The following is a 21,991-nucleotide window of genomic DNA, read 5'->3' as shown; positions in this document are numbered from 1 at the left end:
ATTGCTGTCTTCAACAGATTTTGAAAATATGTTAAGTGAATAACAGATCTATAGCTTTCTTGTCTGATAGTTCACCGTGTAAGTTTGTAAGTTCATGTACAAAACAATGGACCGCAGACAAGAGTGATGGAGACGTCGAGAAAATAGTTCTATCCGTCTGTATACGCCTATAGGCCCACGTCAAAGTTCGTGGCGAAAAAATTTCAATCTAGGGGACCTACATCAGTGACTTCGGAAGGAATTGAAAGTAGGTGCTGGTGGTGGTGTGTGATGAGGCAAATGGTGTGTGATGAGGCACATTAGGGTAAATATTACGCGAGGGTCCAGGGGCCGCCTTTAGGCCCTTGGAGCTCACATGTGAAAATGTTCACACACAGATCGAGATTAATGTGTAAACCATGTAGATGGAAGGCAAGTTATCAGGGCCATCCATCTGTTGTCACCAATAAAGCCTCAGCACAGATCGGACGGGGGTGGGGGTGGGGGGAGGGGGTAGGGAATCTCAACAAGTACCTGCCTTTCGTTTGGGTTAATTCAACATCTCGTGTGTTGTACTGTATAAATATCAAACAAGCGTCCCCACAGTACCCCACACCCACACCCATCCCCAGTCTCACGATTCACCCCATAACACATTGAGAGCTGCGACATTTTGCGTTTAATGGAGGGTATATTCCATGAGATCAAACTTGAGTTTGTACTGCAAAATAAAATACTTAACATTTTTATTTCGTAATAATTTAAATTTTTGATCTATCGTTCATTGATTATTTATCGATTTATTTAAAGTATTTTGAGATAATCAAGCTCCGGGTACTCGGGGTAAAGTCCATATGACTATGTTGTCTTCGCTATTGTTTAGCTGGGCTGTGAACAATTAACAAACAGCAAACCATACACAACCACCTAATAGAATAAGATGTATTCCGGTTCGTCATGAAGCCGGGTTTCGTATAAATTTACGGCGCAAAAGGATTTTATTTTAGAATGTTTTTCAGTATGCATTTGGAATGCAGAACTATGCACTTCGAACAGTTCATACGATTTTAAAAAGAATGACCAATTTACAGTGTATATAGGAATTCATTGTTTGAATATTATATTTACAACAACGTAACCACAAAAAATATTCTCAAAATGGACCATACATCGATGCGTTGTAGGAATTTCACATCCGCGAAACTTCACCCCTTATTGACATGGCCGACCGACTTTATATTTCAATTTAATAACTTAATTGACGCATTTAGTAGAAGTGACATTGGTCTAGTATTTCACTGACAAAGCGTAAGAAATTTCCTATGTCGCAGTGGTCAGTACCTTCATAAATAGGCCCGCATATCATCTTTCAGATGTGCTCGTATTTCAGGGTCCCCGGCGTGCAACTGAACGCGATTGGCTACCATTCCAGCCATGTCAGTGACAATCCTGCGGAGTAATATAACACGGATATCACATGATAATAACAAAGACTATATCCTGAGGCTGTAGAACAGATTTAATTCAGACGTGGTTTAGGAGTTTGAGATTCAACTGTTTCTGTGGTGTGCTGTAGATCAATTATCATGTTTATTTATACGTTTTTAATTAGTGTTTGTATATTCGGAGCTATAAGCCAAACCACTCAAGCGGCGCCATCAAACGAACGGCTGGATGATGACCAGTATGACATCAATATCACGCTATCTCATCAAGTACTGAAAGAGGTAAGGGTATTTCATCAATACCGCCCAAACTTCTGTTGAAATAATTGACCTCTTTACAATGTTAACTAATCTGAAGCAAGAATTTAAGACTTTTGCTCAAATATATCGCTAATACGAAAATATCTTATAGGTTCCACATTAGAAGAAGAAACATCAGGTTAAATTTATTTGTAAAATGAAAGGAAATTTATATCATCAGTGATGTCTGTGCGAGATATACCAAATCCAAAAGTAACATGCGGTAATTTTATTTATCCCATAAATGTGACCCAGGACATGGGATGAAGGGGGTGGGATAAATATCGTATGTGATGTATATTTAATCTTGCGTATAAATGTTGTACTTGGGTCTGAGCACGAATGACTGACGTCACATATTTAAATTCCCCCGCACAACTGCGCGCGCTTGTGCAAGCAGAGAAAGAAGACAAAATATTCTCACTGATTTGAGGCATAATCTTGTACTTTTTTCGATTCTTCATTTATGGCATAAACAGAATCTCCAAACTCATGACCCCGTAGTATCAGATTTATTAAACTGGAGACAAGAGGTTCGAAACAAAAGTTTTTAAATTTTCGTTTTCGTAAATTTTATACTACAGGATCACGAGTTGGAGATCCTCTATTTAGATACAGACTATACTTTGAAGATCTGGCCATTAGACCAAATGCCCCATTGCCTTATGCAGGCCAGCTGTGCCTGTATGTATGTTCGTGTGTAGGCCACAGGCCCAGATACATAAATAATCACGTTAACAGTGTACCTTCTCTTTTCACAGAACCCTAAATTGTGGCAAGTATGTACTGGGGTGAAGATGGAACGGGCGGAGGAATACATCGGTGAGGACATGCAATGTCTGTAACATATCATTGTCGCTCATCCCTGGTGAAGGGGTCATGTTAGCGAATACAGTGCTGTCTCGCTGCGACAGTCTTTCTCTCGACTAGACTATAAGGTCGCATGTTCCAATCCAGTTCTCGCTGTTTCAACAGCTGCCTTTATCTAAGAGGATTGTCAGGCATATGCATGGTGAAGGGCGGTGGTTTGCTCCAAGCACTACTTTTTTCACCACTTAAAGCCGTGAACACAGCTATATAATTTGAAAACGGCCTTGAGTATGCTGAGGTCATAGTGAAATCTATAAGTAAATTATCATTTTGGTCTTCCGCCGTCGTGTAAGTGAAATATTCTTGCATACGGCGTAAAACACCAAACAAATAAATAAATAAATTCTTTTGATCCAGTTCGGAAATTTTTTTATGGCTGTTGAGCCGTATATCATTAACTTTGATTTAACGCCAAAGCATGGGTCAATTGCCTCTTAATACATTTATCATCAATCCGATCTACAAATAGACGCAATTTTGAATACTGGCCGAAAACTGATTAACGAAATACTTGTTCTCTCTTTTGTTCCAACGTATAGTTGCATTTCGGGCGATTTACCAGAAAGGCATCGTTCATCATCTTAGTGCGCATGTGTGCGGGGCGCCGTACAGTGATGGGCCGTACTGGTAAGTGCCCCAGGTACTTTGGACAAATAATTTATTGAGCTCAAACAAGCAAATAACTTGTATGCAAAGGTTTTTATATTTATATCCAGGATTGAAACTTTCGACTATGTGTGCTTGATGCCTCACCATATCAACCTCAAAGTAGAAGATTAGCTCTATTCAACGTCCGTCCTGTTTCGCATAGCTTATTCAGATACACGTATCTCAATGTCCAGCCTGTATATTTTCTTCTCCTTATTTGGTATTTCCAAACAATTTATCAAATGTTGATATAAACTGAATCAAAATCATTGGTGTCTGCAGAAGTTTTCCAGTGTTATTTGTCATATACATGCATTGTGATATTGACTACAACTTTCCAACCTAACATTTCATACATGTTTACAAACTAATGAGAAAGAAATTTACTTAATCTAAGAAGAGATATAAATTTCGAGTAAACTTGACTTTTTCTACACACGAATTGAGTCTGAGCTTGCTTTGTTAACCATATATTTGCAGGAAATGTGTAATGATCATGTATCTAAATCACTTCAGTTGATCATCTAGATTCTTTCCTCTAGTGTGCGGTTTTTTTAGCTTATACAAAGTTTTTCGGACTATCAGTTTAGTGCCAACTTTCTTGATCACCTTGTTTTGCCCATACAGGGACTGCACTCTCCATGATCATATCTGCGCCGACATGGGGTCTTGGTACCCAATAGACGAGTGGGGTCGTGGTGCCAATGACTGGATATTGCCACCCGGTGAGTCATTGTGAACATTAGAATCCCCTTCAGAAATTGGGTGCATCTGAAGCGCTTTATGAACAAAAACAACTGTATCCAGTAAGTATTCAGCATGATCACGCTTGCATTTTAAATTGTCTTAAAACACCTTTTAGTTTCATGATGAACCTGGTGTACTTTGCATTGAACATTTGAAAAGGTTTATACACTCAGCAGTTGAAACAACTTTTAGTGATAACTGAAAGTAAATAACTCTGATTTGCTCTTTGCTTTGAAGATACTGGTGTTGTCATTGGTGGACGATACGGGGGCAAGTACATCGTCTTACAGGTTCATCGTAAAGACGACTTTGCCAGTGAGTATGATAATCAGTTAGGCCTTAATCGGAGCTGGAAGCATTTAAACTTAGAAATAAAAGAGATATCTGTTGACTTAGTAACGTGAAAGGTCATAGTTTACTTGATTAGCGAGAAGTACACTTCATTTATTACTATATAAATGATTACAGCATGGAGGGTAAAACCAGGCGACAGTGTGCTTGCAGGAAACCCTTGATATCCGACAATTAAGTGTACCTTAGTTAGGGTATATTATTCTAATTTTTGTGTAAATACTTAAACATAGCAATGACTCTTAAACGCATGCTTGTTTCATGGCCTCAGCAGAATTAGGTAAGACAAAATATAGAGTAATATCAATTTATTAGGTCTCACTGGTACAGAATTCTGATGTCTGCGTTGTCGGCATTTTAAAATTTTGTCGTGGTGTTGACTTCCTGTAACGCGTGGCACGTTAAGCCGGTGTTTTTTATTGTGTGCTACAGTTCTTGTTCGCCTGGCTTAAAAAGGTGTTGGCTTGAAAGAACAAGGTACAGATTTTAAGTTCATGTTTCATTTCTATTTAATCGCCTCAGACAATGGCATGTATATCTCGCATGTATGTCTTTTTCTTGGCTGTCTGCACATTCCTACTTGTCGTTTTCAGATTACATCGAAACTGCCACTGTTCCTGTAAGTGGAATGACATTGACAGTTCAAAGGTCAAGGTAAAGACTGATGAGTCACCAAGTAAAAAAGAATCTAATAGCAGCTAAAACGACCAGAGTCATCACTGATCGGGTGTGGGGTAGAGAGCTACCTTCATTCAGTTTCCAATTGAACTGTGTACTTTTGATCTTACATATATGTATATTAATATTTGCTATAGGCAATGTTATTTTGCGTGTAAAGCGATCTGCTAAGAAATGTGTACGTTTTCCAAGAAATGCAATGTCTTAGAACTATTTCAAAATGATAAGAAAAAGAAAAACAATGGAATGTGACATATTGTAGGTAATTGTGACGTTACATAGGTTTTTGATATCTCTTTTTTTCCAGGCCTCAATACGAGGTTGGACAGTTAGTGTTAGGTAACTACGGTAAACTGCCAGCTGGAGTGGAAAGTAAGTTATTTCACCTCTGTGATTTCTCGGGAGACCAAATACATGTATGTTTGTTAATTATGCTTCATCGAAATCTTCTGTATATGAATAAAAATAAGACAAAAGTTGGAAAAAGTATCCATATAAAGGAAATTAAGTGTATAAATGCAAAAGAAAAATTAATCAAGTTATCGATCCAAATTTTATAAATATAATTTAAGTCACTGCATGGTGCCTAAATGATTATTAGGCAAAACTTAAAAATGCAATACCGTACTGTAAAGTTTGGATTTCATACATGTATATGTTTTTCATCTGCCGCATTGGTACATATACATGTTGAGTCCGAAATGCCCGAGTTCACCCCAGGGATTAAAAAATCCCTCAGTATAGAAGGATAACATACAATCCTTTTATATCCAGATTACACAACAGATTCCAGCTGCCCATGGACAAGACCTCAACCGATTCGTCTACTTGCCTACTCTCTCCATGCTCACAATCTCGGTAAGCAAACAACCGATTCGTCTACTTGTCTTCTCTCTCCATGCTCACGACCACAATAAGTAAACAACCGATTCATCTACTTGTCTACTCTCTCCATGTTCACAATCTCGGTAAGCAAACAACCGATTCGTCTACTTGTCTTCTCTCTCCATGCTCACGACCACAATAAGTAAACAACCGATTCGTCTACTTGTCTACTCTCTTCATGCTAACGACCGCGGTAAGTAAACAACCGATTCGTCTACTTGTCTACTCTCTCCATGCTCACAATCTCGGTAAATAAACAACCGATTCAAATGCTGACCTACTCTCCCTATGCTTATAACCACGGTAAGTAAAACTAACTGCCGCTAAGAGCAAATTCCCACGACCGTTATGAGCACCGTTATCCCCCCTCCCCGTTAACTGTTACGCCCGTGGTCTGTAAGCTTAACATCGGTTTATGGTAAACTCTTGTTACAAACGGTGTGGAAAATCAACATCTCATATCAAGACCAATCCGTGACTGCTTATGTTTTAGTATGACCAGGCGAAAATGCAATTTCTCACATCCCAGAGGCCATAGCCACCCCTGTAGTGTCACTGGTCATATCCATGGTGTGCCATACTAGTCATAATCATACCCACTGTGAGTCAGACTGGCCATGATCTTTCCATGGCGAGTCTGACAAGTCATAGTCATACCCATGGAGAGCCAGACTTGTCAGAGTCAAATACATGGTGAACCGGACGAGTCATGGTCATATTTTGGGTGAGTCATTGTGAGCCAGACCAGTGATACTATGGTGAGCCAGACCAGTAATACCATGGTTAGCCAGATGAGTGATACCATGGTGGGCCAGACTAGGCATGCCCCTGATGAGCCAGACTAGTCATACATGTGGTGAGCCAGATCAGTGGTACAATGATGAGCCAGACTAGTCATACCCGTGGTGAGCCAGATCAGTGATACCATGATGAGCCAGACTAGGCATGCCCATGATGAGCCAGAGTAGTCATACCCGTGGTGAGCCAGACTAGTCATACCCGTGGTGAGCCAGACTAAGCATACCCATGATGAGCCAGACTAGTCATACATGTGGTGAGCCAGATCAGTGGTACCATGATGAGCCAGACTAGTCATACCCGTGGTGAGCCAGACTAAGCATACCCATGGTGAGCCAGACTAGGCATACCCATGATGATCCAGACTAGTCATACCCGTGGTGAGCCAGATCAGTGGTACCATGATGAGCCAGACTAGTCATACCCGTGGTGAGCCAGACTAAGCATACCCATGGTGAGCCAGACTAGGCATACCCATGATGATCCAGACTAGTCATATCCGTGGTGAGCCAGATCAGTGATACCATGATGAGCCAGACTAGGCATACCTCTGATGAGCCAAACTAGTCATACCCGTGGTGAGCCAGACTAGTCATACCTGTGGTGAGCCAGACTAGTCATACCTGTGGTGAGCCAGGCTAAGCATACCCATGGTGAGACAGACTAGGCATACCCATGATGAGCCAGACTAGTCATACCCGTGGTGAGCCAGATCAGTGGTACCATGATGAGCCAGACTAGTCATACCCGTGGTGAGCCAGATCAGTGATACCATGATGAGCCAGACTAGGAATACCCATGATGAGCCAGACTAGTCATACCCGTGGTGAGCCAGACTAGTCATACCCGTGGTGAGCCAGACTAAGCATACCCATGGTGAGCCAGACTAGGCATACCCATGATGAGCCAGACTAGTCATACATGTGGTGAGCCAGACTAGTCATACATGTGGTGAGCCAGACTAGTCATACCCATGATGAGCCAGACTAGTCATACCCGCGGTGAGCAAGGCTAGTCATAGTCATACACATTCTTATTGAGTCAGGCTCATCATATTCATACCCACTGTGAGTGGTAACATCTGTGGTGAGCAATGTTTGAAGCTTTAATGGGTCTAATCCGAAACACACATTAAGCAAACTGTGTAATTGCGGGCGGATATAGTTCAGTTGGTCTGAGAAGTAGGATTGGCCATGAGAAGTAGGATATTATTTAAAACACACATTTCGAGATCAAAAGTAATTAAGGCTAGATATACAGTTGTGCGCATATAAATGTTTAACCCTTTGATGTTGTTACCGAATGCTTATGATAGTTGAGTTCCGAAGCGCTAGGACATATAATGTATTGGGTCACTTCTAGTCACCACCAGGGAATCATTTATATTTCCCAATTCCCAGTCGGTGCCATTGTGGTAATAAACGGTAGACGAATTTCATCTTGCTGTTTAGAAGGCCTTATGTCATTATCATTGGATCTATGTGTCGAAACAGACATTCGTATAATAGCCGTCAAAGAATCGCCGTCGATTCCAAGGCCAATTCCCAAAAAAGCCACCAAAGAGCTAAGAGAGAACGGATATATAAAATACGAAAATAGAACGGAATCATGCAAAGAGAAGCACTCAGCAGTCTTCAATGATGCTGGAAAGACGCAAAGTATGTTCTAGGCGTCTAAGTGAAATAAGTGGTCTCTTGTGTATATATAAGTATAAATATATAACCAACTTCCCTCACCATGATGCACACCTACACGTCACATGTGGCAACATCTGTCAGTTATTTGCCTAATGTCGGTGGTTTATATTTAGGGCACTCGGGTACCCAGCCGTAAGTTACTTCTCCTAACAAGAGAAACGAATGTAAAATTTTTGTTAGAACTTGTATTCCAATTATTTTATAAGCACTGTAATGAAATGCGTTAAAGCTTGACTCATCATCTGGTTCTGTTCTGTTTCAGGTAAATGTGTGTCGGGTTACCTCATTAAAGATGGAAAATGGATTGAAATAGGCCGAGGAAATCCAGCATATCCAGAGGTGAGGTCACGTCAAGGTCGAGATGTTTGCATGATATTCTCTGCTCTCTATAGACGTGTTTTCAATAATAGGCTTAATTCAGCTAGTGAGTTTACCGAAAAACAAATCATCTCTAAAAGAAAATATGAGTTAATATGATATGGTCTACATTTGATGTTGCTACCTGAGAGCGTTAACAGGTTTATCTTCTCGTGTCTTTTCGGGAGTCATGACATATTTCTAGTTCTTGCAGCATAAAATATTAGGCATTTTAAACGTTAGACCAGTTTGTTCTCAGTGTGGTAAATTCGTCAGAAAGTTGACGTTAATATACAGAAAATTGCATTAAAATGCCTTTAGAGTCGCGAAAGCTTTTATACATTGATTTTGTGTAAATTGATAATATTCTACATTGTGTTTCAGTACCGATTTAGTGTCTGGCCTCGTAATATGTACGTAAATACTGGAGACATTATGGTTAGTATGACGGATCTGCACATATGGGATAAGTCAATTCAAACTTTCTTCTTATAATACTATAGCGAGTGCAACAACCTTGTATTCTTATTTGGGTTATGTTTTCAGAATTAAATTGGAAAGCCTGAATAGTCAACTCTATCTTTTTCACACGACTTTTGGATCTCACCAGCCGACCGATCCTTTTCCTTAGAGGTTACAAGTTCGAATCCAGCTCTCACTAGTTCAGCTGTGGCTTTAAGTTAGGATAAAGGACGAAAAGACTTTAATTCATTCAGGGCACTCCGGTTCCTAACTCCATAAACTTGATATATAGTCACTTGTATAAGTTGTTGCACATGTTAAGCACAAATCAAATATACAAATGCTAAATTTATGGATCATGTTTTCTGTAGCTTGATTATGACTTGTTTGGTATGACCCAGGAGCCTCTCACCAGTGATGTCGCTGTGTGTTAAAGTCCAGCTCATGCTGGCTTCCTCTCCGGCCGTACGTGGGGAGGTCTGTCAACAATCTGCGGATGGTCGTGGGTTTCGCCCGGTTTCTGCCCGGTTTCCTCCCACCATAATGCTGGCTGCCGTCGTATAAGTGAAATATTCTTGACTACGGCGTAAAAAAAAAAAAAAAAAAAAAAAAAATCATTAGTTTGGCACAAAAATGGCAGGTTGTTCAGTGTTCTTTGATTTATTTACAGGCCTCAAGGTGTCTTTATTCGAATCCTGGAGACAAAGAAGTTAAATTTGGGTGAGTTTTGTGCAAGGATCTTTAAATAAATACAACTATGAAATGTACAAAATCTAATTTAGACAATTTTGACTGCTGATGAAAGCATTTTAATGAAGATGAGTTCAAATTTGTTTGTTGTATACATTCAGTGTACACTAAAACTTAAGACACGACTGAACTTGGCTGGTCTTAAGGAGTACGATACATGTACACATAAGGAGTTGGTCTCAGTCGTTGATGGCCATGTGAACTTAACATCGAATTCAGAAAACCTGACACGAGAGTCTCAAGTTAAGTTGTTTCTCAGGGTCACTTGTATGCCTAGCTTTCGATTGTTGAATCTGTGTATACACCAAAATTATATTAATATCAAACAAATGCACACGCCAAGATGGCATATTTATCTGGTCAATGTCTTGAAGACGGAATTATATATCATAAACATAACATTTAAAGTGCATCCGTAGACACTGAGAGACTGCATGGTATCTTAATAAAATCCAAGTGTTACGTTAAATGTAGGTAATTAAATAGGCGTCACCATATAAACCTGAGATATCTTATAAACACAACCACTGAATTTTTTCTCTCATGTGTATAGGTATCAGCATGAAGATGAGATGTGTAACGTGTATCTCCACTACGCCTTTCCTTATGGGTTAGACCAATCGTATCGTCACATGGACTGCGGCCAGGACGCAGAAACCTACCACTGGGAGGACCACTTCCGGGATATCCCCGCAGACTCGACCCGACCTGACGGCAACACAGATCAGGCCCGAGCAGGCCTCTTCCGGTCCGCCGATTACTGATTGTGCGTCCATGATATAAATGTCTTTAAAACGTTAGAATAAATAAGTTAGAAACCGATATATATATATATATATATATATATATATATATATATATATATATATATATATATATATATATATATATTCAAAACTTAAAAGGAGGAGGACAGTGGAAGTCTCGACAGAACATTAAGATATAGTAAAGCACAATCTGAAATTAAGTGAACGTACAAGTCAGCAAAGGGTTTTATTTGTGATCAACAGTTATTCAAGCCCAAAGCGTTCTGCTCGTAATTCTGAATAAGTTTTTTCAAAACTTTTTTGTGACGTCAAATCTTGTAATTTTTGTAATTGTAAGTTTGTTATTCACTCCTTCACACTGAACTAACTATTTAAACAAATCTGACAACCATTAGTGTACATATTTGGAGTGGTGTGAAGAGGGTCCATAATAATTTATTCTTTCTGGTTAGTTTGATGTTTTGTACGCGTGTGGTTAAGTCATTCTCTACAATAAAGTGGGTTTCGGCCTTATTCATTAAAATACATTTTATGTACATCTTTATTTTTTAATGAACCTTTTTGTTTGTTTGACCGCAGTCGTATAAGTGAAATATTCTTGAGGACGGTGTAAAACACCAATCAATTAAATAAATAAATCTTTATTTGATAATAAATTCATCATAAACCTTTGGTTTTATTGCTATGATTCTCTCTGTTGGTCGGTCCTAGTTGCCCGTAAGTGTTCTTATATATATCTTATATTTCTTATCACATTATAACTTGGGGAGCTGTTCGCAAATTCCTCTTTGATTTGCTTTATAACTGTGCCTATAATTCCGCCTCGCTGCGGTTTGTTGGGGCTGTTTATGCATCATCTAGAGTGAACTGGTCACATTAGATATATGAACCTGCAATTACAGCGTAACCTAATTGGATGCATATACTTACCGACTGCTTATTAACTATCTTTTTACACCACTTGGATACTGACGTTTATCACACGCTAAACAATACCATGCGTCTTGCCATGCAGCATCGATAAAAAACCACCCTATTTTAAACTCTATCTGCTTGTCATAGTCCTTGGATAATTTGTGATGAACGTTGCCTCGATAGTTAGTCTTGCGATTATTGACCTGGAAGGATCATTATGGTTAACAATTGTTATACAGATGTCAGATGTATAAAAAAAAGTTGAAGAAATACGGCAACTTGATCAAAAGCTTTATCTTCACAACAGAGAGTGGCTGACCACCGATGCGACTTGTGCAGGACCGCTTTGATAGAACCTCTTTATCGAGACCATAATTAATTATCCTCATAGGGCAATGTCTCAAAGTCGGGAGACCTGGGAAAAATCCTGGTTCGGGTCATACCAAAGACTAAAAATAATTCTTGATGCTGACTGGCTTGGCGCTCAGCTCTGAGAGGTTAAAGTGAGGAAATAAGACTGGCTGGCCCGGTGTCAGTATGTGATTGGCTGAAGGTGTAATTTATGTTGTCTTCGGTATGATACTTCAGTGACGGCGGCACATTGGTGGCATGGCCTCGCTTTACCATGGTGGCTGATGGAGTCCAATTTTGCCAGCACTTTGGAGATTTAGTATTTTAAGGCGGAGGTTGTTTCAACCGTTTACAACCACTTTATACTAGTTATCAGTTAAATTTAATAAAGATCTGTTCCAATTGCAAAGTTTTATTTAATCCTAAAATGTCAACAAATGTGTCCATGTAATGTCAGTTGTTGTCCGGGGAAACCCCATGGTGTTTTTGTGAGTTTTGTTTTATTCGACTGTGATGGAAATTTTGAGGTCTGGAAAAGTAAGAATAGCAAAAAAAAAAAAAAAAAAAAAAAAACAACAAACAAAAAAAAAACATGTGAAATGTTATGGAACTACCACCCTGTTGCATGGTGAAAAATAATAAGATACGTAGTAATGAGCGCAATAAAAATAATAAAAAAGCACAAATAGAATCTTGTAAAATCAAGTTTTTATTATTTGCGTCAGTTAAAAAGAGTGATCCAATCGTGTTCCGATATGATTACTAGAACTTAGTGCTGACTAATGATTTAACCAATAAATACACAAACGATTGGGGTTTCAGGCTGCATAATTTTAGCAATATGGTGAGGAGAAAATATTAGACCACAAAAGAGTTTTTTCGAATGAAATTTTATACTTATATATACATATAAATATGAGACCGGCATTGCATATGCGACATTTTCTGCTGAACCGTAATTTAATATGGAAGCCAGGTGTTACCTTTGCACTGTGCAACAAAACCGTTAGATTTACACATATATGAGCGAGTGAGTGCTTGGGGTTTAACATCTTACTCAACAATTTTGCAGTCATATGACAAAGATACACATATATGAAACCAGCTTATAAGAGAGCACAGCTAGATCCTCACTAGATCGTTTAGCCAAGGCGTTGACCTCTCATCATCCGATTAGCGGAAATCAAAATCTAATGGGTTTAAGTAATTGTTTGATGTATATTTTGCATCTCTTTGTTAAATTATAAGATTCTAAGGAAAACTAGAAATAATTCTCCCTTAATGGACCTGTGATAAAACTATTTTCATTAAATCACAGGATTACTCAATCACCTGGGATGCGGTTTTCTTCATGGTGGGAGGTTGCCGTAACAATAATGATGACTAGCTACTGGTCTACTGACAAACACAGATTAGAGTAATTCAATTTGCAGATTATAATACAGACTTTTATTAATTCATAATATACATAGCACATAACAAGCACGCTATCAATAAGCACCACAAATGAGAAAAATCGCTAACAAATTTTTATCAGTATAACATTTTAGCTCTTTTCTCTGGCAAGGCGACCTGACCTCACGATGACCTGTTCGTCTGAGCAACCACGCACCTGACACATACCACGTGAGAATACTAATAACTGATAACTTACTCGCTTTTTGTCAAGAAACCGTTTCACAGATAAATTGGAATTTTGATGAGCATGGAAGACATCATTGAGATTAGTGATAAAACAGGTGTAAAGAACAGTGTTGTCTGATTTACGACGGACGATGACGGGCAGATAAGAGTGAGAGAGAGTCACTTTGGTTTTCACTTCAAACTCTGCCATGATGTTTTGTTCCTGCACTGAGAAAAAGGCTTTAGCTTGATGACCCGCTTTTACATGGACCACAGTTTCCACTTTCCAGAAAACCGTCTCTTCAAAAACTTCGCCGTCGAGTTTTGTGAGGGAAACTTTTCTAGAGGACACTTTGTTGTCCCAGAGAAATTTAGCCGGTATAGACAATGCGATGTTTGTGGCATCGCCCAAGCTGTAACCCTCTCGCAAGTCTACAACAAGATTTGTGGTTGTCTCCCTTTCCGTGCTAAAGCGGTACGTTTGAAGACTGTCTGTTCTGTTTTGGTAAAGAGATGATCCCAAGACGAGAGGAGATTCTATATCCACACTGCGGTACGAGTCACGACTTGTGGACAACCGATTCTTGCTTCCTTTGTACTTCTTCCTTTGGAATTTCCGGGGTGAAGCGAAATCCACAGAATCCAAGAGACTGTCTTCTTCGTTGAGCTGTTGCATCGTGGTGCTGTGGCTGAATTCCAAACAACTCCACTTGATGTCAAAGCAGTGGTCAGCTTTGTTGGTGAGAACTCGTTTAGGGTATCCCAGATACTCCATGAAGCGTCTCCATACATAACCCTGGATTATTTTCTCCAAATTTGTTTTATTACCTGAGGCGGATTGCTTGTGTGTCGATTTCATTTTGGGCACAGCTTAATTAGTTTGTTTCCTGCAAAAGAAAAAACGGCAAATATTTAGATAGAGAATACATTTATGTATAAGAAGAAATCGAAATGAGACGCTTGCAATGAAATAAAGAACTCAAGTTAGTGTAACTCTCTCTATTGACCGTAAACACATATCAACATGTGTTTGCTTACCTGTTGGGAATATGTTGTGATGCTTTCATGGTTGTTTTTGAATTTATATTACTTTTGAATGACAGCGTTAGCGATGATCAGCTGTGACAACGAGTTGCACTCTAATAGTTGTCATTGTCAATAACACGCGACTCACCATGACGTCAGCTAGGAGTATTGTTCTAATTAGCTTGGGGTGTGATGTCAATTAAGATTTGCAAATGTGCCATAGGATTATTTGACCAGGAACAATGGCGATGGGGAATAGAGTCATGATTAAATGGTTAGGATCAAAATCTAAAGGTGAAAAACAATTGGCTGGTTTTGTAAACTGGTGAATGCTCCCCTAAATTTTGGCAACTCGGCAAGTGTAGTATAGTTTTTTTGTCTAAAATATAAAGAATAAATCTCTTAAGAAATGCGAAGGTTTTTAGTGAAAATATTTCACCTTTAGTTTACGCTTTTTGATAGAAAAGCACCGAGCAATCAAGAATCCAGTGCAATGTTTTCTATTGAGCATAAACGAAGTTTGGGAATTTACGTATCATTAGGCGGAGGATCTTTGAACTGTTCACAATCATATATACTGCAAATTCATCCGGGGGTGAGGCGGGGAATCGATCCCAGTGGAGTAAACTGGTGAACCTGGCGTAGCGAATGTGGCTATGGCTGTCAGTGACAACTGCTGACACACTCCTAAGGATACTTCTTTTTTTCAATTTAGTTTTACTCGTCGTTTCCGCTATATAGTCAGAATGTGGCTTATACAGCTGCAAACATGCACTAAGCAATGTATAGGTCATAAAAATCGAAGATTGTAGCCGGCTCCAGTCCACACTGAAGTATCTTTTAATTAAGTAATATAATATTACTTTAGTTAAGTAGATATATAAGAAAATGTTAAATTTTAGCTTTTTTACTTCCTCTACACATAACATGGTAATGTTAAAGATAGCTAGTATACCACATGTGCTCCTCAACCAGGATTCCATGTATGATGTCGCTATAGTTGCCAAATGTTACGTAATACCATAGGTTATCTATTCCACTTCATGATAACACTTATTTTAATGCAAGACCGCTTTTATCTTTACTCAAACAAAAGTATGATCCTAAAAGAAAAAACGAAACCATAAAATGTCCCTGACATGCAACCTTTTCTCCGCAGCGACTTCGTTAGTTGACTGTACTATGCAGGATGGCCGAGAGATTATGGCAGAAATACAGATTTTAAACTTGCTCAAATATGACAAAACTCATCACATAATCACGTTTATATTTGACATATGAAGACAAGTGTTAACCAAAACGAAACTCTGACAGCGCGTAAATACAGACAATACAGAAGATTTCAGTAAAATAGTTTTTTAAGTTAACAGAGTGCCTCGTTTAAATAAAAAACTGTTTTTTTGACAGGGAGTGGATTTTTGGCGAGTTTTTTCTAAGCAACTATCTCTACTATGGCATTTGAAGTTTCATAAGTCCTTCGACCAAGTTTTATACTTCTGATTCTGAAATTTATAGAATTGTGTTGGTTTAATTGAACTTTGCACTTTAATCCTAATATTAGTAACGATTATTGACTGCTGATATGTTTTCATGTATATGTGTCAACAAATGTGTCCAGGCTGTATCAATTGTTGTCCGGTAAAACCCCATGGCGTCTTTGGAATTTTAATTGATTTGGCTTTGACAGACGTTTTGAAATGTGGAAAAGAAACAAGCATAAAAAGATGTGACATGCTATGGAAGTTATACCCAATTTTATGGTTTGAAATAATGAGATAGATGGCGATGAGCGCAATGAAAATATTGAGAAGGACACAAACGTAATCTTGCAAAAGCAAATATTTATTGTCTTCGTCATTAAAGAAGAAAGGCCCTTTCGTGTTTGGATAGTATTACTATAACTTAGTGCTCACTTATGAATTAATCAATAAATACATGAACAATTCGGATTTTACGTTATGTGTCTTCAGCAGAGCGATGAGGAGAAACTAATAGACCAAGAAAGAGTTTTTTTCGAAAGAAAATGGGACCGGCATTGCGTTTAGAGACATCCGAAATGTTACCTGTATCTTTAATTTCTATACACGGTGTGTAATGGAATTTCAATGCGGTGGTGGATGCAGCATTTGTTTTCAACTGGTAATTTAGCGTGGAAGCGAGGCTGTTGACATTTCATTTTGCAATGAAAGAGGTAGATTTGCACATGTATAAAAAAAATCTTATAACATAGCTTAGTTGGATCCTTATCACCTCGATAAGCCAAGGCGTTGTTCTGACATCAGCAGATTTGTCGTAATCCAAATAAAATGAGCTTAAATAAATATGTGCTGTATATTTTGCATAAAAGGTTTTACTTTACGTAAAAAATGATAATAGTTAACCTACTCTTCGATAAAAAAAGAAGTTTTGGGAAAAACTAGAAATAATTCTCCCCTTTTTGTTTTGTGAGAAAACTATTTTCAGCAAATCACAGGAGCACTCAATCATATGGGCCATGACTTCTTTCAAGATGTGAGGTTGCCATAACAATAATGATGATTAGCTAAAGAAATATTGAAGGACACAGATTAGAGCAATTCAATTTGCAGATTATAATACAGACTTTTATTAATTCATAATATACATAGCACATAACAAGCACGCTATCAATAAGCACCATAAATGAGAAAAATCGCTAACAAATTTTTATCAGTATAACATTTTAGCTCTTTTCTCTGGCAAGGCGACCTGACCTTACGATGACCTGTTCGTCTGAGCAACCACGCACCTGACACATACCACGTGAGAATAGTAATAACTGATAACTTACTCGCTTTTTGTCAAGAAACCGTTTCACAGATAAATTGGAATTTTGATGAGCATGGAAGACATCATTGAGATTAGTGATAAAACAGGTGTAAAGAACAGTGTTGTCTGATTTACGACGGACGATGACGGGCAGATAAGGGTGAGAGAGTGTCACTTTGGTTTTCACTTCAAACTCTGCCATGATGTTTTGTTCCTGCACTGAGAAAAAGGCTTTAGCTTGATGACCCGCTTTTACATGGACCACAGTTTCCACTTTCCAGAAAACCGTCTCTTCAAAAACTTCGCCGTCGAGTTTTGTGAGGGAAACTTTTCTAGAGGACACTTTGTTGTCCCAGAGAAATTTAGCCGGTATAGACAATGTGATGTTTGTGGCATCGCCCAAGCTGTAACCCTCTCGCAAGTCTACAACAAGATTTGTGGTTGTCTCCCTTTCCGTGCTAAAGCGGTACGTTTGAAGACTGTCTGTTCTGTTTTGGTAAAGAGATGATCCCAAGACGAGAGGAGATTCTATATCCACACTGCGGTACGAGTCACGACTTGTGGACAACCGATTCTTGCTTCCTTTGTTCTTCTTCCTTTGGAATTTCCGGGGTGAAGCGAAATCCACAGAATCCAAGAGACTGTCTTCTTCGTTGAGCTGTTGCATCGTGGTGCTGTGGCTGAATTCCAAACAACTCCACTTGATGTCAAAGCAGTGGTCAGCTTTGTTGGTGAGAACTCGTTTAGGGTATCCCAGATACTCCATGAAGCGTCTCCATACATAACCCTGGATTATTTTCTCCAAATTTGTTTTATTACCTGAGGCGGATTGCTTGTGTGTCGATTTCATTTTGGGCACAGCTTAATTAGTTTGTTTCCTGCAAAAGAAAAAACGGCAAATATTTAGATAGAGAATACATTTATGTATAAGAAGAAATCGAAATGAGACGCTTGCAATGAAATAAAGAACTCAAGTTAGTGTAACTCTCTCTATTGACCGTAAACACATATCAACATGTGTTTGCTTACCTGTTGGGAATATGTTGTGATGCTTTCATGGTTGTTTTTGAATTTATATTACTTTTGAATGACAGCGTTAGCGATGATCAGCTGTGACAACGAGTTGCACTCTAATAGTTGTCATTGTCAATAACACGCGACTCACCATGACGTCAGCTAGGAGTATTGTTCTAATTAGCTTGGGGTGTGATGTCAATTAAGATTTGCAAATGTGCCATAGGATTATTTGACCAGGAACAATGGCGATGGGGAATAGAGTCATGATTAAATGGTTAGGATCAAAATCTAAAGGTGAAAAACAATTGGCTGGTTTTGTAAACTGGTGAATGCTCCCCTAAATTTTGGCAACTCGGCAAGTGTAGTATAGTTTTTTTGTCTAAAATATAAAGAATAAATCTCTTAAGAAATGCGAAGGTTTTTAGTGAAAATATTTCACCTTTAGTCTACGCTTTTTTGATAGAAAAGCACCGAGCAATCAAGAATCCAGTGCAATGTTTTCTATTGAGCATAAACGAAGTTTGAGAATTTACGTATCATTAGGCGGAGGATGTTTGAACCGTTCACAATCATATATACTGCAAATTCATCCGGTAAAGGACCTGATATGGTGAGGCGGGGAATCGATCCCAGTGGAGTAAACTGTGAACCTGGCGTAGCGAAAGTGACTATGGCTGTCAGTGACAACTGCTGACACACTCGTAAGGATACTTCTTTTTTTAGTTGTGTTTTACTCGTCGTTTCCGCTATATAGTCAGAATGTGGCTTATACAGCTGCAAACATGCAAATGTATAAATCATTAAATCGAAAAATTGTAGCCGGCTCCAGTCACACTGAAATATCTTTTAATTAAGTAATTTATATTACTTTAGTTAAGTAGATATATAAGAAATGTAAATTTTAGCTTTTTTACTTCCTCTACACATAACATGGTAATGTTAAAGATAGCTAGTATACCACATGTGCTCTCAACCAAGATTCATGTATGATGTCGCTATAGTTGCCAAATGTTACGTAATACCATAGGTTATCTATTCCACTTCATGATAACACTTATTTAATGCAAGACCGCTTTTATCTTTACTCAAACAAAAGTATGTTTTTAAAAACAAAAATAAAAAAAATGAAAAACGAAACCACAAAAATGTCCCTGACATGCAACCTTTTCTACGCTGCATCTTCGTTCGTTCACTGTACTATGCAGGATTGCCGAGAGATTATGGCAGAAATACAGATTTTAAACTTGCTCAAATATGTCAAAACTCATCACATAATAACGTTTATATTTGACATATGAAGTCAAATGTTAACCAAAACGAAACTCTGAAACTTTCTAAGCAACTATCTCTAATATGGCATTCGAAGATTCATGAGTGCTTCGACCAAGGTTTATAGTTCTGATTCCGAAATCGATATAATTGTGTTGGTTTTAATGAACGTTGCATTTTAATCCTAATATTAGTAGCGATTATTGACTGCTGATATGTTTTCATGTTTATGTGTCAACGAATGTGTCCAGGCAGTGTCAATTTTTGTACGGGAAAACCCCATGGTGTCTTTATGAATTTTAATTGATTTGGCTTTGACAGAAGTTTCGAAATGTGGAGCGCAATGAAAACACTAAAAAAGACAAAAATATAATCTTGCAAAAGCAAATATTTAATGTCTTCGTCATTAAAGAAGAAAGGTCCTTATGTGCTTGGATAGTATTACTATAACTTAGTGCTCACTTATGAATTAATCAATAAATACAGGAACAATTCGGGTTTCACGCTATGTATTTTCAGCAGTGCGATGAGGAGAAACTAATTGACCAAGAAATGTTTTTTTCGAAAGAAAATGGGACCGGCATTGCGTTTAGAGACATCCGAAATGTTACCTGTATCTTTAATTTCTATACACGGTGTGTAATGGAATTTCAATGCGGTGGTGGATGCAGCATTTGTTTTCAACTGGTAATTTAGCGTGGAAGCGAGGCTGTTGACATCTCATTGTGCTACGAAAGATGTAGATTTGCACATGTATAAAAAAAGCTTATAACATAGCTTAGTTGGATCCTTATCACCTCGATAAGCCAAGGCGTTGTTCTGACATCAGCAGATTTGTCGTAATCCAAATAAAATGAGCTTAAATAAATATGTGCTGTATATTTTGCATAAAAGGTTTTACTTTACGTAAAAATTGATAATAGTTAACCTACTCTTCGATAAAAGAAGAAGTTTTGGGAAAAACTAGAAATAATTCTCCCCTTTTTGTTTTGTGAGAAAACTATTTTCAGCAAATCACAGGAGCACTCAATCATATGGGCCATGACTTCTTTCAAGATGTGAGGTTGCCATAACAATAATGATGATTAGCTAAAGAAATATTGAAGGACACAGATTAGAGCAATTCCGTTTGCAGATTATAATACAAACTTTTATTAATTCATAGTATACATAGCACATAACAAGCACGTAATCAATAAGCACCATAAATGAGAAAGATCGCTAGCAAATGTTTATCAGTATAACATTTTAGCTCTTTTCTCTGGCAAGGCGACCTGACCTCACGATGACCTCTTTGTCTGAACAACCACGCACCTGATACATACCACGTGAGAATAGTAATAACTGATAACTTACTCGCTTTTTGTCAAGAAACCGTCTCACCACGATGCAACAGCCAAAAAAAAAGAAGTTTTGGGAAAAACTAGAAATAATTCTCCCCTTTTTGTTTTGTTACAAAACTATTTTCAGTAAATCACAGGACCACTCAATCATATGGGCCATGACTTTTTTCATGGTGTGAGGTTGCCATAACAATAATGATGACTAGCTACTGGTCTACTGACAATCACAGATTAGAGTAATTCAGTTTGCAGATTATAATACAGACTTTTATTAATTCATAGTATACATAGCACATAACAAGCACGCTATCAATAAGCACCATAAATGAGAAAGATCGCTATCAAATTTTTATCAGTATAACATTTTAGCTATTTTCTCTGGCAAGGCGACCTGACCTCACGATGACCTGTTCGTCTGAGCAACCACGCACCTGACACATACCACGTGAGAATACTAATAACTGATAACTTACTCGCTTTTTGTCAAGAAACCGTTTCACAGATAAATTGGAATTTTGATGAGCATGGAAGACATCATTGAGATTAGTGATAAAACAGGTGTAAAGAACAGTGTTGTCTGATTTACGACGGACGATGACGGGCAGATAAGGGTGAGAGAGAGTCACTTTGGTTTTCACTTCAAACTCTGCCATGATGTTTTGTTCCTGCACTGAGAAAAAGGCTTTAGCTTGATGACCCGCTTTTACATGGACCATAGTTTCCACTTTCCAGAAAATCGTCTCTTCAAAAACTTCGCCGTCGAGTTTTGTGAGGGAAACTATTCTAGAGGACACTTTGTTGTCCCAGAGAAATTTAGCCGGTATAGACAATGTGATGTTTGTGGCATCGCCCAAGCTGTAACCCTCTCGCAAGTCTACAACAAGATTTGTGGTTGTCTCCCTTTCCGTGCTAAAGCGGTACGTTTG

The 21,991-nt window shown here is 38.3% G+C and overlaps 1 protein-coding gene across 1 annotated transcript; it reads left to right on the top strand.

Moving 5' to 3' along the window:
• The first annotated feature begins 1,497 nt into the window (after positions 1-1,497).
• On the top strand, positions 1,498-10,806 carry LOC135473832 (peptidyl-glycine alpha-amidating monooxygenase-like). The gene is made up of 12 exons (XM_064753741.1): positions 1,498-1,706; positions 2,486-2,546; positions 3,134-3,221; positions 3,870-3,967; positions 4,227-4,304; positions 4,934-4,994; positions 5,326-5,390; positions 5,793-5,876; positions 8,661-8,737; positions 9,140-9,193; positions 9,888-9,937; positions 10,521-10,806. Exons 1-12 carry the CDS (start codon positions 1,566-1,568, stop codon positions 10,729-10,731), a joined length of 1,068 nt encoding a protein of 355 aa, XP_064609811.1. The 5' UTR covers positions 1,498-1,565; the 3' UTR covers positions 10,732-10,806.
• The last annotated feature ends 11,185 nt before the right edge of the window (positions 10,807-21,991 follow it).

The sequence above is a fragment of the Liolophura sinensis genome, chromosome 8, assembly GCF_032854445.1.
Source record: "Liolophura sinensis isolate JHLJ2023 chromosome 8, CUHK_Ljap_v2, whole genome shotgun sequence".
NCBI lineage: Eukaryota > Metazoa > Mollusca > Polyplacophora > Chitonida > Chitonidae > Liolophura > Liolophura sinensis.
Note: the sequence above shows the minus strand (reverse complement) of the source record. Positions and strands in the feature narration are given on the sequence as shown.

What these genes read in the sequence shown, in the direction of transcription:
- LOC135473832 (XM_064753741.1), top strand. Translation starts at nt 1,566, where the DNA reads ATGTTTATTTATACGTTTTTAATTAGTGTTTGTATATTCGGAGCTATA. An exon ending in TCGTAAAGACGACTTTGCCA is followed by an intron (nt 4,305 to 4,933) that starts GTGAGTATGATA and finishes TGTCGTTTTCAG; the next exon opens with ATTACATCGAAACTGCCACT. An exon ending in TCTCCATGCTCACAATCTCG is followed by an intron (nt 5,877 to 8,660) that starts GTAAGCAAACAA and finishes GTTCTGTTTCAG; the next exon opens with GTAAATGTGTGTCGGGTTAC.